The sequence below is a fragment of the Choloepus didactylus genome, chromosome 6, assembly GCF_015220235.1.
Source record: "Choloepus didactylus isolate mChoDid1 chromosome 6, mChoDid1.pri, whole genome shotgun sequence".
NCBI classification, from domain to species: Eukaryota; Metazoa; Chordata; class Mammalia; order Pilosa; family Megalonychidae; genus Choloepus; species Choloepus didactylus.
This window is the reverse complement of record NC_051312.1, coordinates 19,073,149-19,098,727: the sequence shown is the minus strand read 5'-3', so window position 1 is coordinate 19,098,727 and position 25,579 is coordinate 19,073,149. Positions and strand designations below refer to the sequence as shown.

At 36.1% G+C, this 25,579-nt stretch overlaps 1 protein-coding gene across 1 annotated transcript; it reads right to left on the bottom strand.

Moving 5' to 3' along the window:
* Positions 1–3,844: 3,844 nt before the first annotated feature.
* Positions 3,845–4,806, bottom strand: LOC119536648 (olfactory receptor 10Q1-like). Its single transcript, XM_037839486.1, is given in 2 exon segments — positions 3,845–4,218; positions 4,221–4,806. Coding segments are annotated over 2 exon segments (960 nt in total).
* Positions 4,807–25,579: the final 20,773 nt, after the last annotated feature.

Genomic DNA, 25,579 nt, shown 5'->3' with positions numbered 1-25,579 from the left:
AAGTGGTGAAAAGGTGGGAGAGGAAAGGTGGAGGGAATCTAAAGTAGTTTTGCAAGTTCTGACTTCTGCTTAGCTGGCGATTAAAGAAAACTCCAATTGCTTGACTTCTAACCTTACTGCAAAATGTCTTCCTCTTAGGCTACACATACATGCCCTGTTATGAGGGGACCAGGGTAGGTGTTGATTCCACAAAGGAAACATCACTGATTGACATTTTGTTCCCATAAATTGATGTACTGATATTGCATTCAGTGCTCTAATTCCAGAACGTATTAATACTGTACGGAGACTCTTGTAGTAAAGGAATACTTTTTTGTTAAGAAGGAGGTGCTCATCTTTTTTAGCTACAGGAAGGAAAACAAGGGAGTCCAATAATTCATGTTGAAAGTATTGATCAATGCTTCAGGGCTTTCTTCCTAATAGAGTAATATTTCACCCTCTTTTATCTGTGGCTTGAGTTCCAAGTTGATTTTCTCTATGATTGTGACATTAGTTAAAGGAAAGAGGTGTATAGTAGCAGCTGCAAACTTTCCTTTTCTTGGCATTCAGACAATGCCTATCACGGTGGGTGCATGAAATTGAATCACTGTGTTTTGATGTGACTTGGCCTGAATGTGCTGATGAACAACGTGTCCAACCAAGAATTTTGTTCTTCTCCTCCAAAACTAGCTTGAAAGCTAGGTCATAGCTAATATATTGTTAAATCTGTGACTGTTCCCAGGATAAGTAATTCTTTGCCTTTCGTCACCTTATCCCCACATGAAATCAGCTTAAAAAATTCAAAGTATCAAAAGCAGTTTTGAAGGGGAAAACGTAACGAAAAAAAGGGCTAATCCTGAAAAAGGTCAAGGGGACCTGTGTCCTTGCTGGGATGATGCAAGGTTTATGTGCCAAAGAAATCTATGTTTTAGTTTGCTAAAGCTGACAAAACCAGGAATGGGTTGGCTTTTTACAATGGGGATTTATTAATTACAAGTTTACAATTCTGAGGTCATGAAAAATGTCCAAATCAAGGCATCAATGAGCAGTGGCGATCCTCTGCTCCTCTGCTACATGGTGTCTGCTGTTCCTTCTCTCCTGGGTTTCATTGCTTTCAGCTTCTGGCTTTTCTCTTTCTCAGCTTCTCTGGGTTTATTTATTTTATTCTGTCAGCTTCTCCGTGTCCTTCCCTGAATTTCATCTCTTACACAGGACTACAGGAAGAGGAATAAGACCCACCCTCAATAAGGTGGGGCACATCTTAAGTTATAATCCATGCACCAAAAGATTCTAATTACAATGGATCCATACCCACAGGAATGGATTAATTTTTTAAGAACATAATTTTCTGGGGTCAATGAAGCCTCCAAACTATCACACTATGGGATCCTCAGATTGCTTTTAGAAATGATCATTTTTTTTCATTGTAAGAGTATTAAAGATTGTTTTATTTTCCTAGGCTGCTTAAGCAAAGACCATGAAATGGGTTGGCTTAAACAATGGGAATTTATTAGCTTACAGTTTTCAGGCTAAAAGAAAGTCCAAATCAAGGCATCATCAAGGTGATGCTTTCTTTATTGAAGGCTAGAGTTCTGGAGCTGGCTGCCAGTCATCGTTGGTTCCTTTGTCACATGGCAAGGCACATGGTGGTGTCCCCTGGTCTCACCATTCTCTTCTGGGTTTTGTTGATTTCAGCTTCTTACTTCCTGTGGCTTTCTCTTCTCTATCTGCATTTCATTCTCATAAAGTACTCTGGAATTAGTTTTAAGTCCCATTCTGATTGAGGTGGGACACACAGTAACTGAAATAATCTCATCCAAAGGTCCTACTTACAATGGGCTCACACACACAGGAATGGATTAAATTTAGAAACATGTTTTTCTGAGGTACCTACAGCTTCAAACCACATACAGACTTATTTTAGAAAATACGGAAAATGCTTAAATGACTAAAAACAAATATTAAAATGAACTATCCATAATTCTACAAACCACAGATTGTGGTGCATTTCTATTCATTATTATGTGCATTTGGTCTCCTACTGTAAATACAGGTTTGAAGTCTTGTTTTTGTTACTTATAGTTATAATGATAAACATTGCCCCTTATTATTACATATTATTTTAAAAATGATTTTAAATCTGTTGTAGTTATGTATCCAAAGTTGTTGGATGGCTTAATTTTAATAATTTTTCATTTTTAAATGTAATAAATAGCTTTATGTTTTCAGTTTTGTTTGACCCTCTGTTAATATCCTGAGGTTATGTTTTAAGAATAAGAATTATTGAATCAAAGAATGGAAATATTTTCAAGGCCTTTGGTTTACTTAGCCAAACTGCCATTCAGAAAAGTCATATCACTTTCTTAGATCAGTTTTAATACCAACAGTAGACACTTGATCTCTTCCCGAGTTGCTAACTAAAATTGGCTCTATGGTCTGGATTCAGACCACTGCCTGATTGGTTGTACCTTCCCCCTCCTGTTCTGGGAAAGGTAATTCCTGTTTACAACTGCCTTCTTCACCTCTGTCTTAGTTTCCTGGGGTTGCCATAACAGATTACCACAGTGTAAGTGGCTTAGAACCACAGAAATGCACCGTCCCACAGTTCTGGAGGCTGGAAGTCTGAAATGAAGATGGCAGTAGGTTCATGCTCCATCTGAGATCCTTCCTTGCCTGTTCTAGTTTCTGGTGTTTGCCGGCATTCCTTGATGTTCTTTAGCTTGTAGATGCATCACTCCAATCTTTCCCTCTTCCCAGTCTTCACATGACCTTCTCCCCAATGTCTGTCTGGGCCTAATTCTCCCCTTCTAATTAGAACACCAGTCATAATGGATTACGGACCACTCTAGTCCTATTTGGCTTCATCTTAACGAATCACATTTTCAAAGAGCCTATTTCTAAATAGAGCCACATTCATGGAACTGAGGCTTGAACATATCTTTTGGGGGGACGCAATTCAATCCATAACAACGTCGTTGTTCCTCAAGGTGTAGATGAGAAGTTCAAGCAGTGGGGTGTCTGCTATGCACACCAGAGAGGGAAGTGGTGTTACTTGAGGGTGTATCTAGAGTTGGGTCTCAGGTATGTGAAGATGCATCAGCCAAACTGCAGCAGGACCCTGGTGAGGCGGGAGGAGCCATGGCGCCACCTGCTGGCGATCTTAGGAGGAGCCGTCTGTATGAAGGCATAGTGGTAGTGAGGAAGGGCACTGGCTAGCATGATTGTCACCTGCACAGATAACTCTTATGGCAGCTGCTGACATCGATACGTAGTTCTTGATACCCTAGAATGGCCGGTAAATAGTAGGTGCTTAGTCAATGAATGATAATTCCTGCCCCCTTCCTGGCATGGCAGAATGACAGAAGGTGGAGGCAACCATTTAGGAAGCATGGAAAGAAGGAAATTGATGCATCAAATAAGCTGTTGTTGCCATATGTTCATAGATATCTAAAACAATAATAAAACATATTTCTTTAAGTGTCTTTCTGAATACTTCTTAATTAAGGCACCTTTTACAGGATAAATTAATGTCATTGCCTCCTCAGGAGACAGCATGTCTAAAATTTCCAGCCTTATTCACAGCTAGTATAGGAATTTACTGTAGTCGTATTGGGTGAGCTGTGAACCTTTAAAGTAGGAGCTAAGTAGACTAGAGCTGCCTACATTGGACGCTATGTCCACATCTTCAAATCTAATTTGAACTACTTCAAGAATATGAGCGTGGATTGTGGATGCAGAGCAAATACGGCAAAAGAGACATATCAAGGGCAAATGTGGGAAAGTCAGTATTATAATTCTTTATCTGTCATTGAGAGCGTTCATAGCCAGAACAACCAGCAGACACCCACCCAGTCCCTCTAAACCTTCAACCGGTGTCAGAGGCTGCCTTGCCAATGATGGCCTTTTTCAGGGCACCTTTTACATCCTTGTTCCGAAGAGTGTAAATCAGGGGGTTGAGTAAGGGGGTGACAAAAGTATAGACCAGGGCAATTTGGCGGTCCTCATCCTCCGAGGTGCTGGAGCGGGGGCGCAGGTAGACCAGGCTGCAGCAGCCGTACTGCAGCAGGACCACCGTGAGGTGGGAGGAGCAGGCGGAGAAGGCCTGGCGGCGGCCCCCGGCAGAGCGGATGCGTAGGATGGCGGAGGTGATGAGCATGTAGGGGACGCAGATAAGTAGGAAGGGGACGGTCAGCACGAGGATGCCCACGGCATAGAGGACGGCCTGGTGCACGTGGATGCAGCACAGGCCAGGCGCAGGACGGGAGGCACATCACAGAGGAAGTGGCTGATTTCCCGCCGGCGCCCGCAGAAGGGCAGGGTGAAGATTAAGGCCGTGAGCTGCAGCGAGAGGAAGAGCGCCAGGCCCAGGGCGCCGACCGCCATCCGGATGCACAGCCTCCGGGTCATGAGGAGGGCGTAGTGCAGCTGGTGGCAGATGGCCACGTAGCGATCATACGCCATCACTGCCAAGAGAAAGCAGTCTGTGCTGCCCAGGGTGACAAAGAAGAACATTTGGGCCCCACAGCCAGCCAAAGGAATGGGCTTCTGGGCACCCAAAATGTTGGAGAGCATCAAGGGCACCACGACGGAGGTGTAGCAGTTCTCCAGGAAAGACAGATTGCACAGGAAGAAATACATTGGGGTGTGCAGGGAGCTGTGTGTGCTCACCACCCAGATGATGGTGGTGTTGCCGCAGAGGATCATCAAGTAGAGGAGGAGGAAGAGAAGGAAGAGGAGAGGCTGGAGTTCCCGGACGGCAGTGAACGCGCGGAACACAAACTCAGTGGGGTCGGAATGGTTGAGAAGGACAGTGTTCCAAGCAAGCATTTTTCCTGCAAAAGATAGAAAATGTTGAACTTTAATTTGCTGAGTTGCTTAACTGCCTGAATAAGAGCAGAGCTTTTAAATTTAATTTTTGATTTGGAATTACCTATTGGCACCTAGTTTCCAGTCACAAAGCTTGGGAATGATTTGACAAAAATAGAAGTTATGGCATATTTTTCCTTGGAAATACTAATGGGTGGGATAGATGCTCTTTTGTAGAAGTTCCTGGTGCCAAAGACAAGGAAAATGTTTCTGATGAAATATCTTTGTTTTACTTTGAGATTTTAAATTCAAGTTGACAGGAGCTAATTTGTTCTTGTGTTTAATTAAACTAAAAAGTTGTGTAGTTGTAGATAGTCTAAAAATTAGGTAAATGAATGTTTTTACTTTTTTGGTAAATATCCTTACTAAAAAAATACATATAAAAAAGTTTGCAACTCCTAGGTATACAGTTTAATTTTTTCTACATGGTAAATATACCGTATAATCATTACTAAGTTGAAGAACATAATTAAAGATAATTAAAGATTGGGGAAGTTTATTTTAAAAATATATTATTAAAACGAAATAGTAAAATATGTATTCAAAGTTAAATAATTTTAATTTAATTATATAGTTAAAAGCAGAAAAGAATGCAAAGAATAATTCTTGAAAACTTATATAATGTAAAATTCAAAAATTAAAATAGTCATGCATATTTAACAATAGCAAATTTTATAATTGGGAAATTGATAGGTAGGAGTGGGAAAAATAAAAGCATATGCTAATTTTTTCAAACTATATAAGGAGGGATTCAAGAGATATAATTTCATTTATATGTGACTAGTCAGAGAAATATCTATCCAAACATGGATTTCAGAATCATAATCATCAATAGAGTAAAAACCAGTGTAGCTCTTCCAAATGATCAAAGGATTAAAAAAGTAAAGATATTTCAGAGAGCAGAAGGTGGAAAAGAAAGGAAAATGTGAGCAAGTCTATAATATAAGATAGCTTAAAATAAGCTGATGAAAGTATTTCATTTTTGAAAATAATAATGGGGCTTATGTTTTACAGAAGACAGAGTCTCACATTCACATAAGACACAGAATGCAACCAAGTGTAAAATATAATGATATAGAAAGGATAGCATTGCGTTTGTTTGGTACTGTGTTTTGTGTTCCAGCCAGTATAGTAAGAAAGAGTCACAGAAGTTTTAATTGCCTAACTGAAAACACAGTGGACCCAACTGAAAAATTTAGGACTAACCAGATAATTTATCATGGTGGTTAGTTCCACATGAAATATAGTAGAGTGTTCCTTACTAATTGTCACTTAACTGATTTGTTAGATCAACCAAAGCTTCTCATTCCCTCTTTATAATATACCACATGATGCCCATGATACATTGAAAATTGAAAATATAGACCCTAAGTTTACTGTCTAGTATTCCAAGTATTGTTACAACCACAAGTTGAGTTGTAAGCTTACAAGTCAGTTGGATTTTCCCCAAACCTGCTTTTACCATTTGTATTTATATGTGTAATTATGCAATTTAATAAACTATTACAAATCTAATAAAATGTTATTGTGATTGTGATTATAAATGTATTTTAATAAAGACTAAAAATTGAATGCTTGGGAAATGTTTGATAATTACAAGGCACTAAAAATTGCTATGGAATAAGGTATGGGCCAGATCACTGTACAAGACTGGGAGGGAAAATGGTAAAATTTTGAAGGATTATATATATAGATTTTAACATGGGTCTAAATTTTCATGCCCATGCTAAAAATGTTAAAGCTGGGATTCATATATGATGCATGCAAGAAAGAGTTTGACTTAGGGTTTGATAGAGTTTGACACGAACTCAGCAGAACCCATCCTCAAAGTGAAACCTTTGGCTTTCTATCAAAAGGTTAGTGAGTGACTGTGCATTTGTATGTTTTAAATTAAAGTAAAATGATTAAGGTAAGTATGTAGTTTATGCTTTGGATAATGGGGATTTATTTCTTTTTTAATAAATTTTTTATTAATGATACCAGTTAGAAAATGCCCTCCCCCAAAACACTACCACCCAAAATGAATGAACAATGAATGAATGAATAAATAATAAATAACACACCAGTATAAAGGTAATATGTAACAAGTAGGAACTATCTGAAGAAAACTACTAAACTTTTCACATAGTGTCTGGATGGAGAAATTAGATATTTTAAAGTGTTAATTGATCTGAAATAATACTAAAATTCATTGCAATTCCTATCAAAATCCCTAGAAGAAGAACAAACAGGTGAAAAGAGCAATAAAATATTTCAAAAAGTGCTTCAAGACAATGAAACTTATATCACAAGACATTAAAATGTATCACAAACAATGTTATGTTATAAATATATCATATATCATAAATCATAGAGCACTAAGGTTCCAACACAATAGGACACAGAGTATCATGACTTATAGAACTTATTGTGCATCAGACATTATTCTACACACATATTTATTAGTTCATTTCACAACAACTCTCTAAAAGGGGGCTACTATACCCCATTTTACAGATGAGGAAATTGAGACAGAAAAGTTAAGTAGCTTGCTGAAGACCACACAGTTGGCAAGTGTTGGAATGGGAATTTAAAACATAGCCAGTCTGGCTCCAGAGTTCTTTGTTTTAATGACTAAATTATGTTGTCTTTGTTTACTGTGTGTGTGTCAGTTTCATTATCTGTAAAATGGAATTGAAAATACATGTTCTTATATTCTCAGGTTATTGTGAGACACGAATGAGTTTATTCCGTGAAAGTACTTAGAACAATCCAGGTAGAAAATAAGCATTCAATATAGAGTAAACATTCAATATATATTAACTCTTATCACTATCTCAAATTATTGAAAAGGATCATTTTTCTAACATAGTGTTAGACAATTGAGCTAATCATTTTAAAATTAATTCCCTGATGCATTATGCACCAAAATTAATTTCTTATGGATTTTAAGATTCAACTCTTTTAATAAGTGGAAGAAAACCAGAAGACAGTGGTATAGATGAACATTTTTCAGATATCAGAGTCAATAAGCCTAAAAAACCAAATGTACAAAGGGCCTTCTGATACTGATATTTTGACTAACAATAAATTTTAAAAACACACAAAAAACAAACTGAATAGCAAATGATCTTTTGTAATTCAGTAAAAACGAACCCAAAATTGGAAAAACAAAGGATCTGTACAGGCAATTCGAAAGAAGTATACAAAAGCAAACAAATATCTAAAAATTCAGTTTTACCAGTGTTCAATTAAATATAAAATTAAACAAAATGGAATACTATTCTGTTTATAAACTGACACTAGTAGAATAAAGGTAACACCTGGTATTAAAATTGCAAGAAGAGATATATTCCCAATATTGCTAGTGGAAGTGTAAATTGCCATAGAAATTCATGTAGTACAATCTGGTAAAATGAGATAAAAGACTTCAAGAAATTCACAAGAAAGTCATATTCTTTGATATAGCAATATTACTTTTTCGAATTTATGCTTATAAACTAAAAAGATTAGGCACAAAAAATTGTTGAAAGGACTGTTCATCACAGTTTTTGATATAATGAATGGTGAAAAATTGATATCAACCTAAATAATAATAGGAGAATGCTTAAATTAATTGTGATCAATCCATGTGATGGAGTACTACAAATAATTAAAAATGAGGTTGTAGAAAAAATTTTAAAAATTGAGACATGTTCACAAAAAAGCAGATCATAAAGCAGCATTATATCATGATTCCATTAAAAATAATTACAGTTCTTCACAAAAATTAAAGAATATACCTCAAAATATTAACAATGGGTATTGCCAGGTAGGATTGTGGATCATTTTGTTTATGGCTGACAGTTTTCTGTGTTTGCAAATTTTACAAAACATACACAATTTTGCAATCATGCAGTGAATTTAACACTTTTCCTTTAACTTTTGGTATTTCAACAGTGTTGGGAACTAAGGACAGTAGAGTGTTGATCACATGGATTTTTTCAGTTAGATCAGATTTGAAACTTAGACCTCATTTGCTAATTTCATTTTCATATTGACCATACTACTTGATAAGTCTGTATGATTAGAGATGTGAATTTAGAGCCTTACAGGAAATTTATGAAGATTAAATTCATGAAGATAATGTGTCTGCGTTTAACAGGTATCCAATAAATGTATCTGCTTTCACTTGTATTTTCTTGTGATGCTGCATTTCCTTTACGTATTTACTCTCTGGTTCTTATCTTTTCCAGAGTAAAGAATGAGGTTCCTTAGGAGCTTTACTCCTTCAAGATTTGCTCTGCTAAACTTTGAAGAGTAATATGAAGAGTAAAAGAGAAAAGGAGGGAGAATAAAAAAATGAGAGACTTCAGTAAAATAGTTAAAAAATATTTTTAAAACCAAATAAGGTGGACCTGGACTCAGGAAAATCTTTAGAAATGATTCTGTATTATTAAGACATAAATATCAAATGAGCAGCATTGTACCTACATGGGAACAGCAAAATTTTGGATCCCCCTCACCTGTAGATAAAGCAAGACATGTAGCATTGGGAGCCTGGTATATGCCAGGACAAGATTGCAGGAAGAAACCAGTTCACACATCCAAGATGAGGCTGTAATCAATTTTAAAACCATACATATTAGAATTTACATTTACAAATTAGTGGTTTCCCTTCCTGTGGTCACTTTCCAAGGCTATTCACTTACTCTAATGATGCTGTTTCATTTAAACCATTTCTGGCACTCTCCTGGGGATTATTTTCAAAGACTCTTATTTTTTCTTAAATATCATCAGTTGTGACATATATCCTCATTTGGAGGATACATTCATTTGCTTTTTTTCTTAATAGAAAAACATTTAAAGTACAGTGAGGCAAAATACAGGGAATAACCAAGTGATTATATTTTATACTCTAGGGTTTATTCAAAATGGGAGTTGGTGAAACTATTATTATTGTGAAGTAGAAACATACCTTTCCCCTAGCTTTTCCTGAAATACAAGAATAAATGTCATCATTGTTAGGTTCATCATTCAAGATGTGTGGCATAATATTTGTGAAAATTTCCCTTGTGCTAAATTTTCAACCAGAATTAATTGATTATACCATTCAAATTCAACCTCTTGGCCATTTACCAACCTGTCCACTGGCACAAATGAAATATCTGACCATTTCAACATTTTTTCTGGTAAACAGTGAGAAGTTGATTGCATCTAAAATATTTTAATATAAATCTTCTCTGGGTCAGCCCTTTTTATTCATGCCAAAAGGAGCTCTGTGCAAATAGATTTCTCATTCTGGATCTGTATCATCTCATTGTATGACATGAGGAATTCAAAGCTTTATTTATTTTTACTTAATAGTTCATACAAATCCATGAACCACATTGATTATTCCCAGTCTTCTACTACAATCCTCAGAGCTGTTCTAAGTGTTCTTTCTAACCCTGCCATCATCACCACCCACAGAATTCACTTGATTTCTGGGTGCCCATTTTAGTTCCTTGAGGATCTGGCACTTAACACTTAACTCCTGGCCATACCAGTTTGATAAACATTTCAGTCGGGCATATATTTAAAGCTCCACAAGGATGAAGAATGCCTACTGTGTTCACTGTTGTTGCCCCAGCAAAATTGATTTGATTTTTAACAGAATTGAATTAATTTGTAGTTAAATCTTATGACCTTTAAACTTCCTTTCAAAGCCAATATTCAATGTCGCCACTGACAGTCTAATTATACTGCAATTACTCTAGTGCCACGTAGATTGGGTTGCTTTTTAACGTTGGTTTGCTACATGCAATAAGGGAGGAATTGGGTGGGATGGAGTCAGTTTATAATTGGATGGTGGGAAGCATAGCAGTTAAACTATTGATGTGCTTATTGAACCAGTAAGTTTGATAATGTTGGGAAACTCATCTAGGGAGCAGTCGTGCCTCAATGGCTGATGGACCAGTATTACTATGTGTAATGTATGTGTACTGATGATTCACAAACCCTGTCCATAAAAAACCAAAAACAGTTTTGGAAATGTCAGGGAGCCATGAAACCATAGCAAAGCTCAGTCATAAGTCAGAAGGATCCTCACTTACAAAAGATACATAAAATTCTTGGAGGTGTTGATCCCTACATCTGGAAACTGAAATGAAATTCAAGAGACATCCCTCTCATATCCTACATGAAAAGGCTTATGGCTAATTATGGGCATACCTGAGACAAGAATCACGTTCTATTAGATTAGTTAGTAGAGTGGCACTGACATTTACACCGTCTTTTCATCTACAGTGAAAGTTATGCAACTTAGTTAAGAGGGTACAAACATCCACACAGAAAGGATAATATTAGTAGGATTCTGGCAGTGCAGCTGAAACACGAGCCCAAATGCAGTCTGGAGCTACAGATACAGGTAAGGGACGCAGCCTCCTTCATAGAGTAACTTGAAAACTCTTCCAAACTTCCTTCCCAAATCATTTCCCCTAAAGGCACTGGCCACTCTACCATTCCCAAGTCAATTACAGGTTTAGGAGACAGTTGATCTCTAAAGAGCATGAGTTCTGAATTTGCCATTTACTAGATTCAATCAAAGTTATGTAACCTCTATGAATCTCAGTTTTTTAGCTACAAATGGTATTTAATACAGTCACCCTATATAGTTAATGGGAGGATTAACAGTAACATGAATTAAATGCACTGCCTAAGTATTCTTTGCCCATTTTCCTGTTGCTTTTTTTTTTTTGCCCCAGCTCTTCACAACCACTTTCAGTTCTTTGCTGTCTCTTGTTCTGGGGACTTTGCATCTTCTGCTCCCTCTGCTGACACTCTTCTACACATTCCTTAGCTACAGCCTATTCTTCCTTCAAGCTCAGTGCAAATGTCACCACTCCTAGGAAGCTTTCTCAGAACCTCATTCTTCTCCAAATCCAGTGATATCTGCTCCTGCTATGAACTTCCAGGAAATCTGCTACCTACCTCAATTACAAGGCCATCACGCCTTATCAATAAGTAAATCAAGCAGGCAAACATTGAGTATCAATTATGAACCCAACTCCTGGGTTTAGCTATGTAGAGGTAATAAGGAAATTATAAGGCATGATCACCACCTTCAGCCTGGTAAAGGAGCACAATGAATTAGAAACAAATTTAAGTAAAATTTCTTAGAACAAGAATTCTTCAAGATACCCCAGAAATGAAAGATTTTATGGTCAAATTGGAAAATGTTCACATTTTTCCTTAGAGATTCACCATGCATGTTAGCACGATAAAGCTCTGTGAGGTCCTGTCATAAAGTAACTGGCTTAACTTTAGCTAAAAATTTTCCAACTCTATTTCACCAAGGAATACTTTTTTTTTTTTTCCCACATAGCACCATTAAATTACCTATGGTTCAATGATACCATGTGAAAAAAGTGAGTTCCATGTCATATTCCTTAGGATGGCCCCATGGAAGGAAAATTGAAGGAAAAGGCAGAAAACCTGGGTTTCTTCCTGGATTTATACTTAGGAGGTGTGTAATGATAGGAAATTCAATCATTTATGTGAGCTTCCTTTACTATATCTATAAATGTGAATAGTAATACCTATTCTAATAACTCATTTGTTTTCCACAGTTGTATATTGACATATGAATATTTTCCCCCAATTGTATCACTCTTCAGAAATTTCTGTTATTATTATTATTTTTAGGAAGAAAATAAAAACTAAATCAAATCCAAGAAATGAAGTCTCTTAAGATGCTCCCTTACCGCCTTGAAATTTGTTTCATTCCATCAGCCATCAAAGGAAATTCACTAAAGTACAGGTTACCATTTTGCTGAGATGATGTGTTCATAGATGATGGAGGGAGCTCTCCCAGAGAGCTCAATGCCCCTATCCATCATCTTCCTGCAGAAGGAAAAGGAGTCCAGGTCCCCGAGTTTTGTGTTATACAGCATCTATCAGAGAGGACAAGTAGCCAGTAGAGAACACCCTCATACTGTCCAGATGATAATGAGGAAGTGTCCTTTGCTTGCTGCTGCGTGGGAACAGAAACACTACTTAGAAATTTATGATAGGCAAGAATTAGGACAAGAGGGGTACTCTTTGGAAGGGCGATACTATGGAATAATTCTCATTCAAATTCCTAGGTGAGAGGACCTATGTCCTCCTCAACAGTCAAAAACAAATTATGATACATTCACTCAGAGTCCAGCCTGGCATGATTTAGTCAGATTATTTAGTGTCCCTTATGAAATCTTTTTAAAACTAATGGATATGTCCCCAAAGGGGAGGAATTTTCCTAGTGGTTCTCTTTAAACTGAACCCAACTAGAGGAAATACTTGAGGAAAATTTCTTGAATTGATCAATAAGGCTTGGCTAATGGGCCACTCTCCTGTGTGGTCACCATAGACACTTGTCTGGGGACTTCAGGCAGGTGGCCTCATTTCTGCCCTATACCCAACAGGGACTGACTGATGCCATGTCCCAGCAAATCTCCCTAGTGTACAGTTGAATACAGTAATATTTCATGGAACATATGAAATACAGCAATACAACACTAGCTTGGGCATCTGGAGATCTGGGGTCTAGTCCTGGCTCCGCCATATATTAACTGCTGACTTCAGACAAGTAGCTAAGTTCTTACATGGGCTTCCTCATCTGTGATTTGAGGTGCTGGTTTAAATGGCCTTCATGTAACCTTCTGGCTCTAAATTCTAGGAACTATGCTATTTTCTTGAGAAGCAGAACATTCATGAAAGATTTTGCCAAAATCATTCCTTCTAATCTTTGCCTTCATTTTTCCTTATCCTACTTATTTCCGTTTCTTGATCAAGCTTTCCCTCTGCAAAGCCTTTCCTAGTCCTTAAAGCATTTTTCTTAATTGTAACTGTAACACCAACTCTTGGCTTGTCTGCATTTGTTTTGTTTGTTTCTTCTGCCTTATCTGCTTCCCTCCAGAGCTCTTGTACTTATAATCATCGATTGGTGCCAACAATTTTTAGCTATGTTCAACCTTCCTGTCCCATGGCATTATCAATAAAGTTTTTAGTCAACATATAACAAATATTTATTGAGTTCCTACTATGATCCAAGTCTTATTTTTAATGCTATTCAAAATAGATAAGTTTTTCCCTTGCAGAGATTACATTCTTATAGAGAAGGCAGACAATAGGCAATCAATATAAGAAGAGCTTTTAGGAGTAATGTTAGAAGGATTGAATGCTGTAGAAAAAAAGTGGAACAGGGCAAGGGGCACTGGGAGTGTGAGAGTGAGAGAGTGATGTGATAGAAATGGTAAGGTGTCCAGAAGGGCCTCTGTGCGGTGAGAGACGACAAGCCATCCAGAAGAGGGGAAGGAGAAGTATTTCTGGGCAGTGGCAACAGCATGTAAAAAGTTTTTTTTCTGAACCCAAAACGAGTGTATCAAATTTAACCATATGGGTCCAAAATATCTAAAATCCACGTGAGTGAGGACAGCTTGCCCATTATATTCATGGTGATGGCCAATCGAGGGAGGGTCCCTGCTGGTTCCGCGTTTGGTTTGTAATTGTGAGGGTAGTTAAGGGCAAATGGAAGCTATATTCAGATGTATTTTCCTTTGATCAGATCCTTGATAAAGCTCCAGTTTCTTGACTCTGGTGGAATTATGACAGGTTCAAAGCTATATAACCAAATATATTCCACGGTAATTGCAATGGTGAATTGGTCTGAGGTAAGTAGCATGAAACCTGCTGTGGTCAGTGATTCTTTGGCAGTGGTAATGGCTAATAACATTGCTAATATTTCTTGAGTGATCAGTCTATTCCTGGCATTTGTAGTAAGCATTTGAAATATGTTGAAAACCTTAGTACCGGATGAGGTTACTTTAAAGTGTGCATGAAGACAGAAAGGAGAAAAGGACCAAGGACTGGGCCCTGGGGTACACCGACGTTTGGAGTCAGGATGATAAGGAGAATCCAGCTAAGGAGAGTAAAGCTGAAAATGATTAAAGGGAGGTTTAAATACCATCTATATGCTGATGATTCCTAATTTTATATATGTAGACACAACGTGTCTTCTGAACTCCTGATCTAAATATCCAAAAGACATTTCAAATGTGAAATATAATTCTTGATTTTCTTTACTAAATTTGTCTTTTGCAGAGGCTTGCTCAACTCATATTCCACTTTTTAGTTCCTCCTTGATTCCTCTCTTTCATTCATACCTCACATCCAGTCCATGATAAATTCTTCTGGCTTTGCCTTCAAAATACATAAAAAATATGGTTACTTACCTATATTGTTACAATAGGTGCCTAACAGGACCCTGCTTCTCCAGTTCCCCTAAAATTGTGTATTTTCTACTCTGCAGGAGAGTGCTTCATCTTATTTAGATGAAATCAAATCCTTACTTTGGCCTATAAATCCTGCTGTGATCTTGATTTTGTGTAATTTTTACTTTATCTCCTACCACTCCACCCTCGGATACTCTACTCTTCACTCAGTGCTTTCAGGCAATATAGCCTCCTTATTGTTCTGTGAAGAGCAAGGGAGCAAGCATTTAAGCACCTGGGCTCATATACCACAAAGCCTGGGTTTGGTCCATGGCTATGTCTCTGACTAATTTTGTATTTAACCTATTTGTGCATCAGTTTCCTTATCTGTAAGTTGGGGTAATTGTATTCCACTCTTAAGGTTTTGGTAAGGATTAAATGAATCAAGCCATCTAAGTGATCAGTAGGTGTTAGCTAACATCATCATAATCATCGTGGTCATCATTATCCTCATTGCCACCACCACTACCATCATCACCTCCATCACCACCATCATCATCACCATCCCCATCATCATCTTCACCATCATCCTTACCATCACCATTATCATTAAATTAGTTGCCAGAATCACCTTCATCAGTCACTATTATCATCTCCATCACCACCATCCTCATTCCCAGCCCCATCATCATTGTCATCATCAGTCACTATCCTCCTCTCTAATCATCATCTGCAGCATTGAGCATATCATGAAAATTCCCACATTAAGGAATCTGCACTTGCGGGTTGGTCTGCCTGAGATGTTCTTCTGACAGATGTCCACATGCTTTGCTTTCTCACTACCTTCAAGTCTCTGCTCAATATTGCCTTCTACAAGAAATCTTCCCATGTATCTCTATAAAGTAACACCCCTGTCACTTTCCATACTTCTTATCTTGCCTTATTTTTCTTTATATCTTATAATACCAGTAGACATATTTTACATTGTTATCTATTTTGGTTTTTGTATCTGGAACTTCGTTTTATTTACTGCTGAATTCACAGAGCTGACACAATGCCTATACTTAACATATGCAGAACATTTGCATTAAATGCTTATTTGAATCATTTATGAATTCTCCTTGTTTCATAAACTCTATTACATACTTCAATATCCCAATGTCTCTGGCTGTATCCTGTGTGATTCCTCAAACGTGGTTCCAATATACTGATTCTCATTTTAACTTGTTTTGTGTAATGTTTATGGCATATATTAAGAACTTAAAAAATGCAATGAGTATTTTTTACAATTTTCATGTTTTGCTTTTCATTTGTTATTTTTTGCATTGGTTTATTTCTAATTTGTAATTATGTTTCTTTGTTCGTAGACTCTTGTTATATAAATGCTATTTCCTATTTTATCTTATTACAAATTTATTGTCTTTTATAGTCTTTATAATTTGTTTAAAATTCTTTTCACATTTTCAAGTATTATTTTTTTCCTTGCTTTTGTTTGTTGTGAAATATTAAAACTCTTTTGTGGTAACGAATCCTCAAGAATGTTTTGTAATTTTTGTCTGCTTAATCACCTAATGTAGGATATTTTCTTTTTTATTGTTTTTTGTTTCTGTTTTGTTTCTTATTTCTTTGAGATATCATTTAGTTGGGTTGTTTTGTTGTTATCTTAACCCATCTTCCTGGGGCCCACAATTCAGAACACATCTTTCATTTAGGGGTCATGGCTTTTCCCCTGAGGATATATTGGTTTGCAGCACCCAAACCACAAGGAGGCTTGGCTTAGTTACTGTGTAAATGAATATCTTGCCTCTCTCAAGGGAAAATGCATTATTTCTGGACACAACCACTGTATATACTCAGGGAGCACAACCTAGATCCTATGTTCATGGCTCCAGTGCTCTCTACTAATAGGTATGGCTGATTACTTCCATGAATGGGCACCAATACTTCTTCTCATCACTGTACATACATGCCACACCATCTACTAGAAGATAGAGTTTATGCTCTCACCCTACACACACACACACACACACACACACACACACACACACCCCTTGAATCTGGATTGCCTTTGTGACTTGCTTTGGCCAATAACATGCAGCAAAAGTGAAGGTCTAGGACTTGCTAGCCCATGCCATAAGAAGTTTGTAGCTTCCACTTTCAATCTCTGGATCCATAAGCCATTTAAAGAAGCTAGTTCTGGACTAATGAATGATTAAATACCATGTGGAGAGAAAGATGCCCAGTCAGCACCCAAGATACCAATAATGACAAGGCACTTGGCATTTAAGTTAATACTCAAAAGTCTATACCCTCAAGGTAAGGATAAATTTGGGTAAAACAGCCCTCATAAAGACTTGCAATCTGATTTCTAGTTATTTGGGTCATCCAAAAAACTCATGCTTCAAACTTGGATTTACATGGTCCTAGATTTGTAGACCTGCCAGGAATTTTGTAGAATTGATTATAAATTTTTTCTAGCACAAAATATTTTATTTTTGAACTCGTTAATTTCTACAATTTTTTTTTCAAAAACAAGAAAGAAAGTACAAATAACTGATGTCAATAAGATGCTAAAGACATTAAAAATGTTAATAGATACATTGTTGTAAGTCATCATTTTCACACAACATCATGAGCCTTCACCATTTGTTAATACTTTCAGACAGAATTGGGCTGAAGAATGGATTGATTTTATGTAGACATTTAATGCAACTATATAATTAAATCTCATTGAAAATAAAGTATTTGGTTATTTTTACCCCTAATTTGGATGGGAAGCACAAGAAGACACATCCATTAATATGCAGCAAATGCTGTATTTATGTTACTGAATATTTCTTATGGATTAAAATAGAAAAAGCTTACAGAGATTTTTCCTTTGAAATTTTAACAACAGGTTCACTAGCTAGTAGACAATATAAACATAGGAAGGTTTGAAAAAATTGTTAATAGAATGTTTTCAAATTCTTTAATTTGCTAAATTGAAAAGTTTATATGAAATGAATAAATTCTCAGAATAAATATTTTATAAAAAACAACCCAAGAAGAAGTAGAAAAATTTCCTAGTACTAATTACAATTAACTCAAATGTTTTCCCTAAAGTAAACTTCATGGTGAGATTACTTCCTTGGTAAGAACCAACAAACATTCAACAAGTAACATATTCTAATATTATACAAATTGTCAGGAGAATAGAAAACAATTACACTCTCCAATTCATTTGATGAGACTAACATAAATAAGATGCCAAAATTCTGCAAGGGTGTTATGAAAGAGGAAATTTACTTACTTATGAATACAGATGTAAAAATTCTAACAAATATATCAGCAAAGTAAAACCTGCAATCATAATGAAGATGAGATAATGATGAAAATTCAGGTTCAGTTTAACATTTGAATATCAATTAGTATAATTGATCATATTAAATCAAAGAAAAAAATCACAAAATTATCTCAATAAATACCAAAATCATTTGATGAAATTCAATATCCATTCATAATGAAAAGAAAATAATATTTTAGTAAACTAGGAAAAGGAACTCTATTAACTGATGAATGGTTTTAAAAAGAGATACTATGGTAAAAATCATAATTCATGATGCCATATGGGAGGATTTCCTATTGAAAACAAGAACAAGACAGGAATGCTGTCTCTCAGCAATTATATTTACAATTATAACAGAGACAAAATTGTAAGAAAAGAAAATAATGCAAGTTACAAAGATAGCAAATAAAGAAACAAAACTCATAATTTACAGATTATATAACTGTAAATGTAGAAAATTCAAATAATATGCAGATAAACTCTTAGAATTAAGAAAAGAATTTGGGTTTCTGAGTGCAAATCCACAAAACAATGTTCTTACTATGTACTAATTAAAAACTTATAAAATTGAATATTAATAATATTCCCACTTATAGTAACCTAAAAATTTCCTGGAAATAATTCTACTAGAAAATGTATATGAGGAATTTGGTTCTTGTCATGAAAGAAAGGCTGGTATGTGTATATATCTATATCTTTATCTATAGACTGTTTTCAGAATTGGACAGGTTATGATTCTCAAGAGAAGAAAACCATTTGAATGGAACTCTACATTTATCAGTGGGCATTTTTCAGACTGTAGCAGAGAGAAGTGGAGCCTCTGTAGAGAGTGACAATTTTGGCACAGAGGAAACAGACATTGGATAGTGAAAGTATTAAGTCAGGGGGATTTGCAGTGGAGAGAACCACTGGGGAGAGCTCCTCAGACAGACCTTGAATGTGTCTAATGCTGCTTCTTGGGTCATTGGCCAAATCCTTAGATGAGTATGCACAGGGTGAGACTCTGAAAGCTTAGCAGACAACTGCTGAAGAGTTGAGAGCTGAACAGAGATTTCATAGATCATACAATACTGATGAGATATTGTAGTTTTGTCTCAATTAGAGTGGAGAGGAAGTGACAAACACCCTGAATGTTCAGTTGACTCTAGAAAGTCCATCCCTTTGGAGTAAGAACCACACCCTACCACTAAGGACAAAATTGACATAGACTTCCCCTAACAAATAATATAACCAAACCTCAAAGGGAATAAGATAATCTTTCAGTAATTTAACAACCTGCCTGAACAAAATTCAGCATTCTTTGGATAAATTTACATAATACAGAGCTGAAAATTTTCACTAAAATGCCCAAGAAACAATAAAAAATTCTAAATATTTGAAGAAGAAGGAAAATATTGCGTATAATCAGGAGAAAAATCAGTCATTAGAAGCAGAATAAAAGCTAACCCAGAAGCTGGAAGATAACCCACATTTTGAAATTAGCAGACAAGTACTTTAAAATAAAAATTATAAATACACTAAGAAATTTAAAGGTAAAATGTAGCGGATAAGCTGAGAGAGAGTATTTCAGCAGAAAAACTGAAATTACATGAAAGGGGAATTTCTACAATAGAACAATACAGTATCTGAAATAAAAAACTCATTGGATGAGCTTAACAGAAGACTGACCAGAGCAGGGAAAAAAAAAAAAAAGTCAACTTGGGAATAGGTCAATAGAAATGATCTCAATTGAAGCACAAAAGAAATTGAATAAGAAAAATATAACAGATCACCCGAGACATGTGGGACAATGTAAAATGGTCTAATATATATGATATTGGAGTCACAGTGAGAGAGGAGAAAGACATTTGGAAGAAATATTTAAAGAGATGATGACTAAAAAATATTCAAAACTTACTAAAAGCATTGACCCACTGATTCAAGAATTGGCAAATCCTACACAAGTTAAATGCAATGAAAACCCCGTTTAGGTTCATCATAGTGATATGTCTGGAAATCAAAAATAAAGTGAAAAAATTTATACTTATGTGGGAAAAAGCAAGAATACAAGTGACTTCTCATCAGAAACAATGGGAACCAAAACAAAATCTTTAAAAAGATTTAAAAAAAGAGCATTCCTAGAATTCTATACCTTGAAAATAGTCTTGAAAACCAAGATGAACTAAATATGTATTCACAAACAAAATGTGAGAAAATTCATCATCAGAAAGCCATATTATGATAAATACTTAAGTAAACTTCTCAGGCTAGAGGAAAGTGGTCCCAGATGGAAGCTGGATCTGCAGGAGGAAATGAAAAGCACCAAAAATATGAAAAAAAGGAAAAGACTACTTTTAAATTTTCTTAAAAAAACTACAGACTATTTAAAACAAACAAAAAAAAGATGGAATTTATAAATAAACTATATTACAATAAGAGGGCAGTAAATGGAATTATTCTGTTGAAAGTTTCCTCCATTTTTGCTGCAGTGGTGTCCTCATTCATGGTAGGCTGTTAAAAGTTATGAACGGGACCACAAAATATAATAGAAAAAGAAGTATCTGTAACAATAATAGTAGAGATAAAAATGCTCTATAAATCCAAAAAAAGACTGGAAAGGGGAAACTAAAGAATAAAGAGATGAGATGAACATAACTCACATAGGAAGATGGTAGAGATACACTCCAATCTGACCAGATTTAAAAAAATCTTTATCTCTTTACAAGAGACACACCTTCCATATGAGGAAGCAAATAGGTAGAAATCAAAGGGAAGAACAACATATATCATGCAAATATTAATCATAAAAGACAACATGGGTAAATTAAGATCAGACAAAGCAGACTTCAGGGCCAGGGATATTACCAGCAATCAAAAAGAACATTTCTTAATGATAAAATGTTTTGTTTATCAGCAAGATATAACAATGTTAAATATCTATGCATATAACAACAGAGCTTTAAAATAAAAGAAACACAAATTTTCAGAAATAAAGGGAGACATTACAAAATCCACAATCTTAATTGGACATTTTAACATCTCTCCATCATTAACTGATAGAAAATTGCATAAGAATATATATTAGAACCACACTGATAGCTAATTTTACCTAATTGATTGCACCGAACCTATATGAGGCATGCATATTTTTTCAAAGGTATATGGAACATTGCAACAGAACATATGCTCTGTCATAAAACAAATCTCAATGATGAGAATTATGCTCCAGTCATAGAATCAGGTTTAAAATATAAGATCTTGTGATAGCATCAGTTTCCATTTGGACCACACTAGGCACTTCCATTAAAGGAGAGGGGAAAATAGGAGGCACCAAGTAGTCATTAGTTGCTATGGCAACTTTGAAATTCAATTAGCACATATTACCAGGATCCTCTACTCTGGAAGCAGGGAATGATTCTTTATTACAGCCAAGTTCTGCTTCCTGAGACTGTTACCTAATCCATTGTTATCTGAAGATATTGGTTCTACTCTCGTCTGTCTGTTTCTACAAAATATGACCCATGTTTGCAGCTGAGTTATTTTCCTAACAGACTTACTGACTTAGAAAGTTGGGAGCCCCGAGTCCTCTTTTCGTTTTGAATTGTACATATCCCTTTTAATCCACGTCGATTGTTCTCTTAGCAATAAAATTCAATACAAATTGGTGCATGTGTACTACAATCTTTGTGGCTTTTCTGTGAATGTTTTTTGCAATCTACTCTATGGGAACAATCTTTTGGCCTCCGCTAACAGTTTTTGCCATACACCAGCCTTCATCAATAGCCTTCTTGCTGCTTTCCTAGTCCTAGATAATTCTTAAATCAATGCACATGGTTTATGTGCCTTGGTGGCAACACCCCACTTCTAGGTACCAATGTCTGGGCTGGCAGAGAAGCCTCAGTCATAGGGTAGGATGTTTGGGGATGAGGGTTCACTTAGGGTAGTGGGGCCTCTCACTCAATGTGGTCTTTCCTCCTGGGTTTTTCACAATATGGTGGTCTCATAAATTCAGGAGGCAAACCCCAATGTGCAAGAGCTTATCAAGCCATTCTTGCATCATGTATGCTGGTGTCATTTGATAAAACAAATTCAACAATATTGTGGGAGGGCATATGGCAGACTAGCAAGAGGCACAATTCCTTGGGGACCATTATCTACCTCAAAAAGAAAGAACAATTATTTTTATTCACAGATGACATGACTGTGTATGTAGAAAATTTAAAAGAATGTACAAAAGACTAGAACTAATAAGTGAATTTATCAAAGTCCTGGGACAATATGAATATACTCATAGTATTTCTGTGTACTAATAGGAAACAGAAAATAAAATGAGAAGAAACATTTACAATAGCATAAAACTGCAGCAATGCAGGTATGAATTTAGTTAGAACTATGAAATAAATCTACAGAGAAAATGAAAAAGCATTAATGAGAAAAATTAAGGAGACCAGTAAATAAATACCAAGTTTATGATTAGAAGGCTCAATATTGTTAAGATATCAATTATACCCAAGTTGATATCTATAGAGTCAATGCAATCCAAAATAAAATGTCAGCACTTCTTTTTAGAAATTTTTGAAAGAAATGCAAATAACGTACAATAGCTAAGATAATCTAATGAATGAAGAACTATTTTGCTCTCATATTTTGAGACATACTAAAAAGCTACAGGAAGCATAACTCTTGGTGCTACCATAAAAATAGACAAATTTATCAGTGGACAAGGACAGAGGGTTCAGAATTAAACTCACAGAAATATACATTTCATTGGTTTTTCACAAAGGCACCAGAGCAATTCAATAAGAAAACAAAAAAAATCTTTTCAATAAATGTCACTGAAACAACTATATATACAATTAGAAAAAATTAGCATTGACCCTTACCTTATAAAATACATTAAAAAATTAATTTGAGACATATCATACACCTAAACATGTAAACTAAAACTATAAAACTCTATTTATGTCTTTGTAAACTTGAGGTAGGCAAGAATTTCTTAAACAGGATCCAAAAGCCACCATCATAAGGAAAAAGGTGAGAAACTAGACTTGATAAAAATTTAAAAATAAACAACTTCTGCCCATCAAATTACATCAGAGTGTTAAAGGTAAATCACACATGGGAAGAAAATTTTAGCAATAAATATATCTGACAAAGGAATTTTGTCCATAATACATAGTAAACTCATCAAAAGATAAATAGCACAATTAAAATTTGGCAAAATCTTAAACAGATACTTCACAAAAGAAGTTATTCAAATGGCCAGTATGTCTATGGAAAGGTGCCCATTATCATTTTATAGGGGAATGCAAATAAACCTATATCCATTGCAATGGCTAAAAAACAAAACAAAACAAACAAATAGAAAACAAAACAAAAAACCACCCCTGACAATATTAGGTAATAACAAGAATGTGAAGCAACTTGAATTCTTATACATTGCTGGTAGTTGTGCAAACTGGTTTATTCTCTTTTGAAAACTGTTTGACAGTTATTAATAAAGTTAAATAGACATTTATCCTATGGCCCAGTAATTCCACTTCTAGGTATTTATCCAGAGAAATTGGAGCATATATCTACAAAGATATTTCTTTAGAAAAATCTTTAATTTTTGTGAAGTTTAATTTATGATTTGGCTGTTTTACGTTTAGTACGTTTGAGTTCTGTCCTGTTTAAGCTTTGTTCCTTAATAGTCACAATTTGGGCCATCAACAGGAGAATGCATATATAAACTTTTATACATTTGTACAATGAAACACTAGCCAGCAATGAAACAGAATGAACTATTGATCCATGTAATATGTATGAATTTCTAAAACTTTATGTTGAACAAAACAAACCAGACACAGAGAAAGAAGATGGCAGCATAGAGAGGAGTGGAAGTTAGTTAGTCCTCCTGGAACAACTAATAAACAACAAGGAACAACTAGTAAATAATCTGGAATAACTGCTGTGGGACAAACGTGACTGTCCACACATCATACACCAACCTGGATTGGGAGGAATGCTTGAGACTGCAGCATAAAATCTGTAAGAAAGGACTGCAGACCTGCACCAAGAGCCCCTCCCTCATGTCAGCCCAAACTGCAAAACTTCACTGTGATAGAGAGCAACACTTTCTGAACAAACAAATATACCTCAGTCCATCTCCAACTGGGGTTTTGATTAACAAACATGGACTGCTCAATACAAGCTACATATCCCCCAAAAGGAGACAGAGTCTTTTAGTGAAGACTGATCTTAAAGAGCCAGCAGACTTCTCTGTGCCAGGAGGGGGAGCCCAGAGGACCAGGTGCTATCTCTGGCTGACAGATGAAGCTGGGGGGACTATGGACTGGCCTTGAAGGGGGATTTCTGCCCTTTTTTCTCTCTCTCAACCTAAGCAGCTCAGTGGAGAAAGCCACAGCCATTTTCAGTTCACAGCTTTCTAACCCAGACAAGGGTGGAGATAGCAGAGTCAGAGAGACAAAGAGCCTATTTAAATGCAAATGAAAACTCCCTATAGGGTGTATCTTCCCTAAGAGGAAGGAGGTGATGCCCAGCCCTACTGCCAGCCTCCCACTCAGAACCAGACCCCAGAGCCTGGGGGAAAACAGCCAAAACAGAAACTAAGGACTAAGGGGGCCATATGTCCTTACACCAATCGTGAGCTACAGGCTTACAGGTGCCACCTGCTGGGCAGGTTAGGCTTGAGGCCTCACAGGGTGTGCCAATCTTCTAAAACACACCCTCAGGGAGACCTGATACTGAATACTGCCTCCTTCTGAGATCTGAGCCTGTTCTGGTCTGGGAATACCTGCTTGGGGTAACAAAGGAAACCAGATGCCTAGACATCAGAAAACTACAACCTACACTAAGAAAAACAAAGTTATAGCCCAGCCAAAGGAACAAACTTACACTTCAACTGAGATACAGGAATTGAAATAATAAATGCTAAATCAATTAAAAAAGTTTAGGGATGATATGGCAAAATAGATGAAGTGTATAATGAAAACACTGGGTGAATATAAGGTAGAAATTGAAAGTTTGAAAAAACAACTGGAAGAATCTATGAAAATGAAAGGCACAACACAAGAGATGAAAGACACAGTGGAGACACACAAAAGCAGATCTCAAGAGGCAAAAGAAAACACTCAGGAACTGGAGAACAAGACACCTGAAATCATACACACAAAAGAACAGATAGGGAAAAGAATGGAAAAATATGAGCAACATCTCAGGGAATTGAATGACAACATGA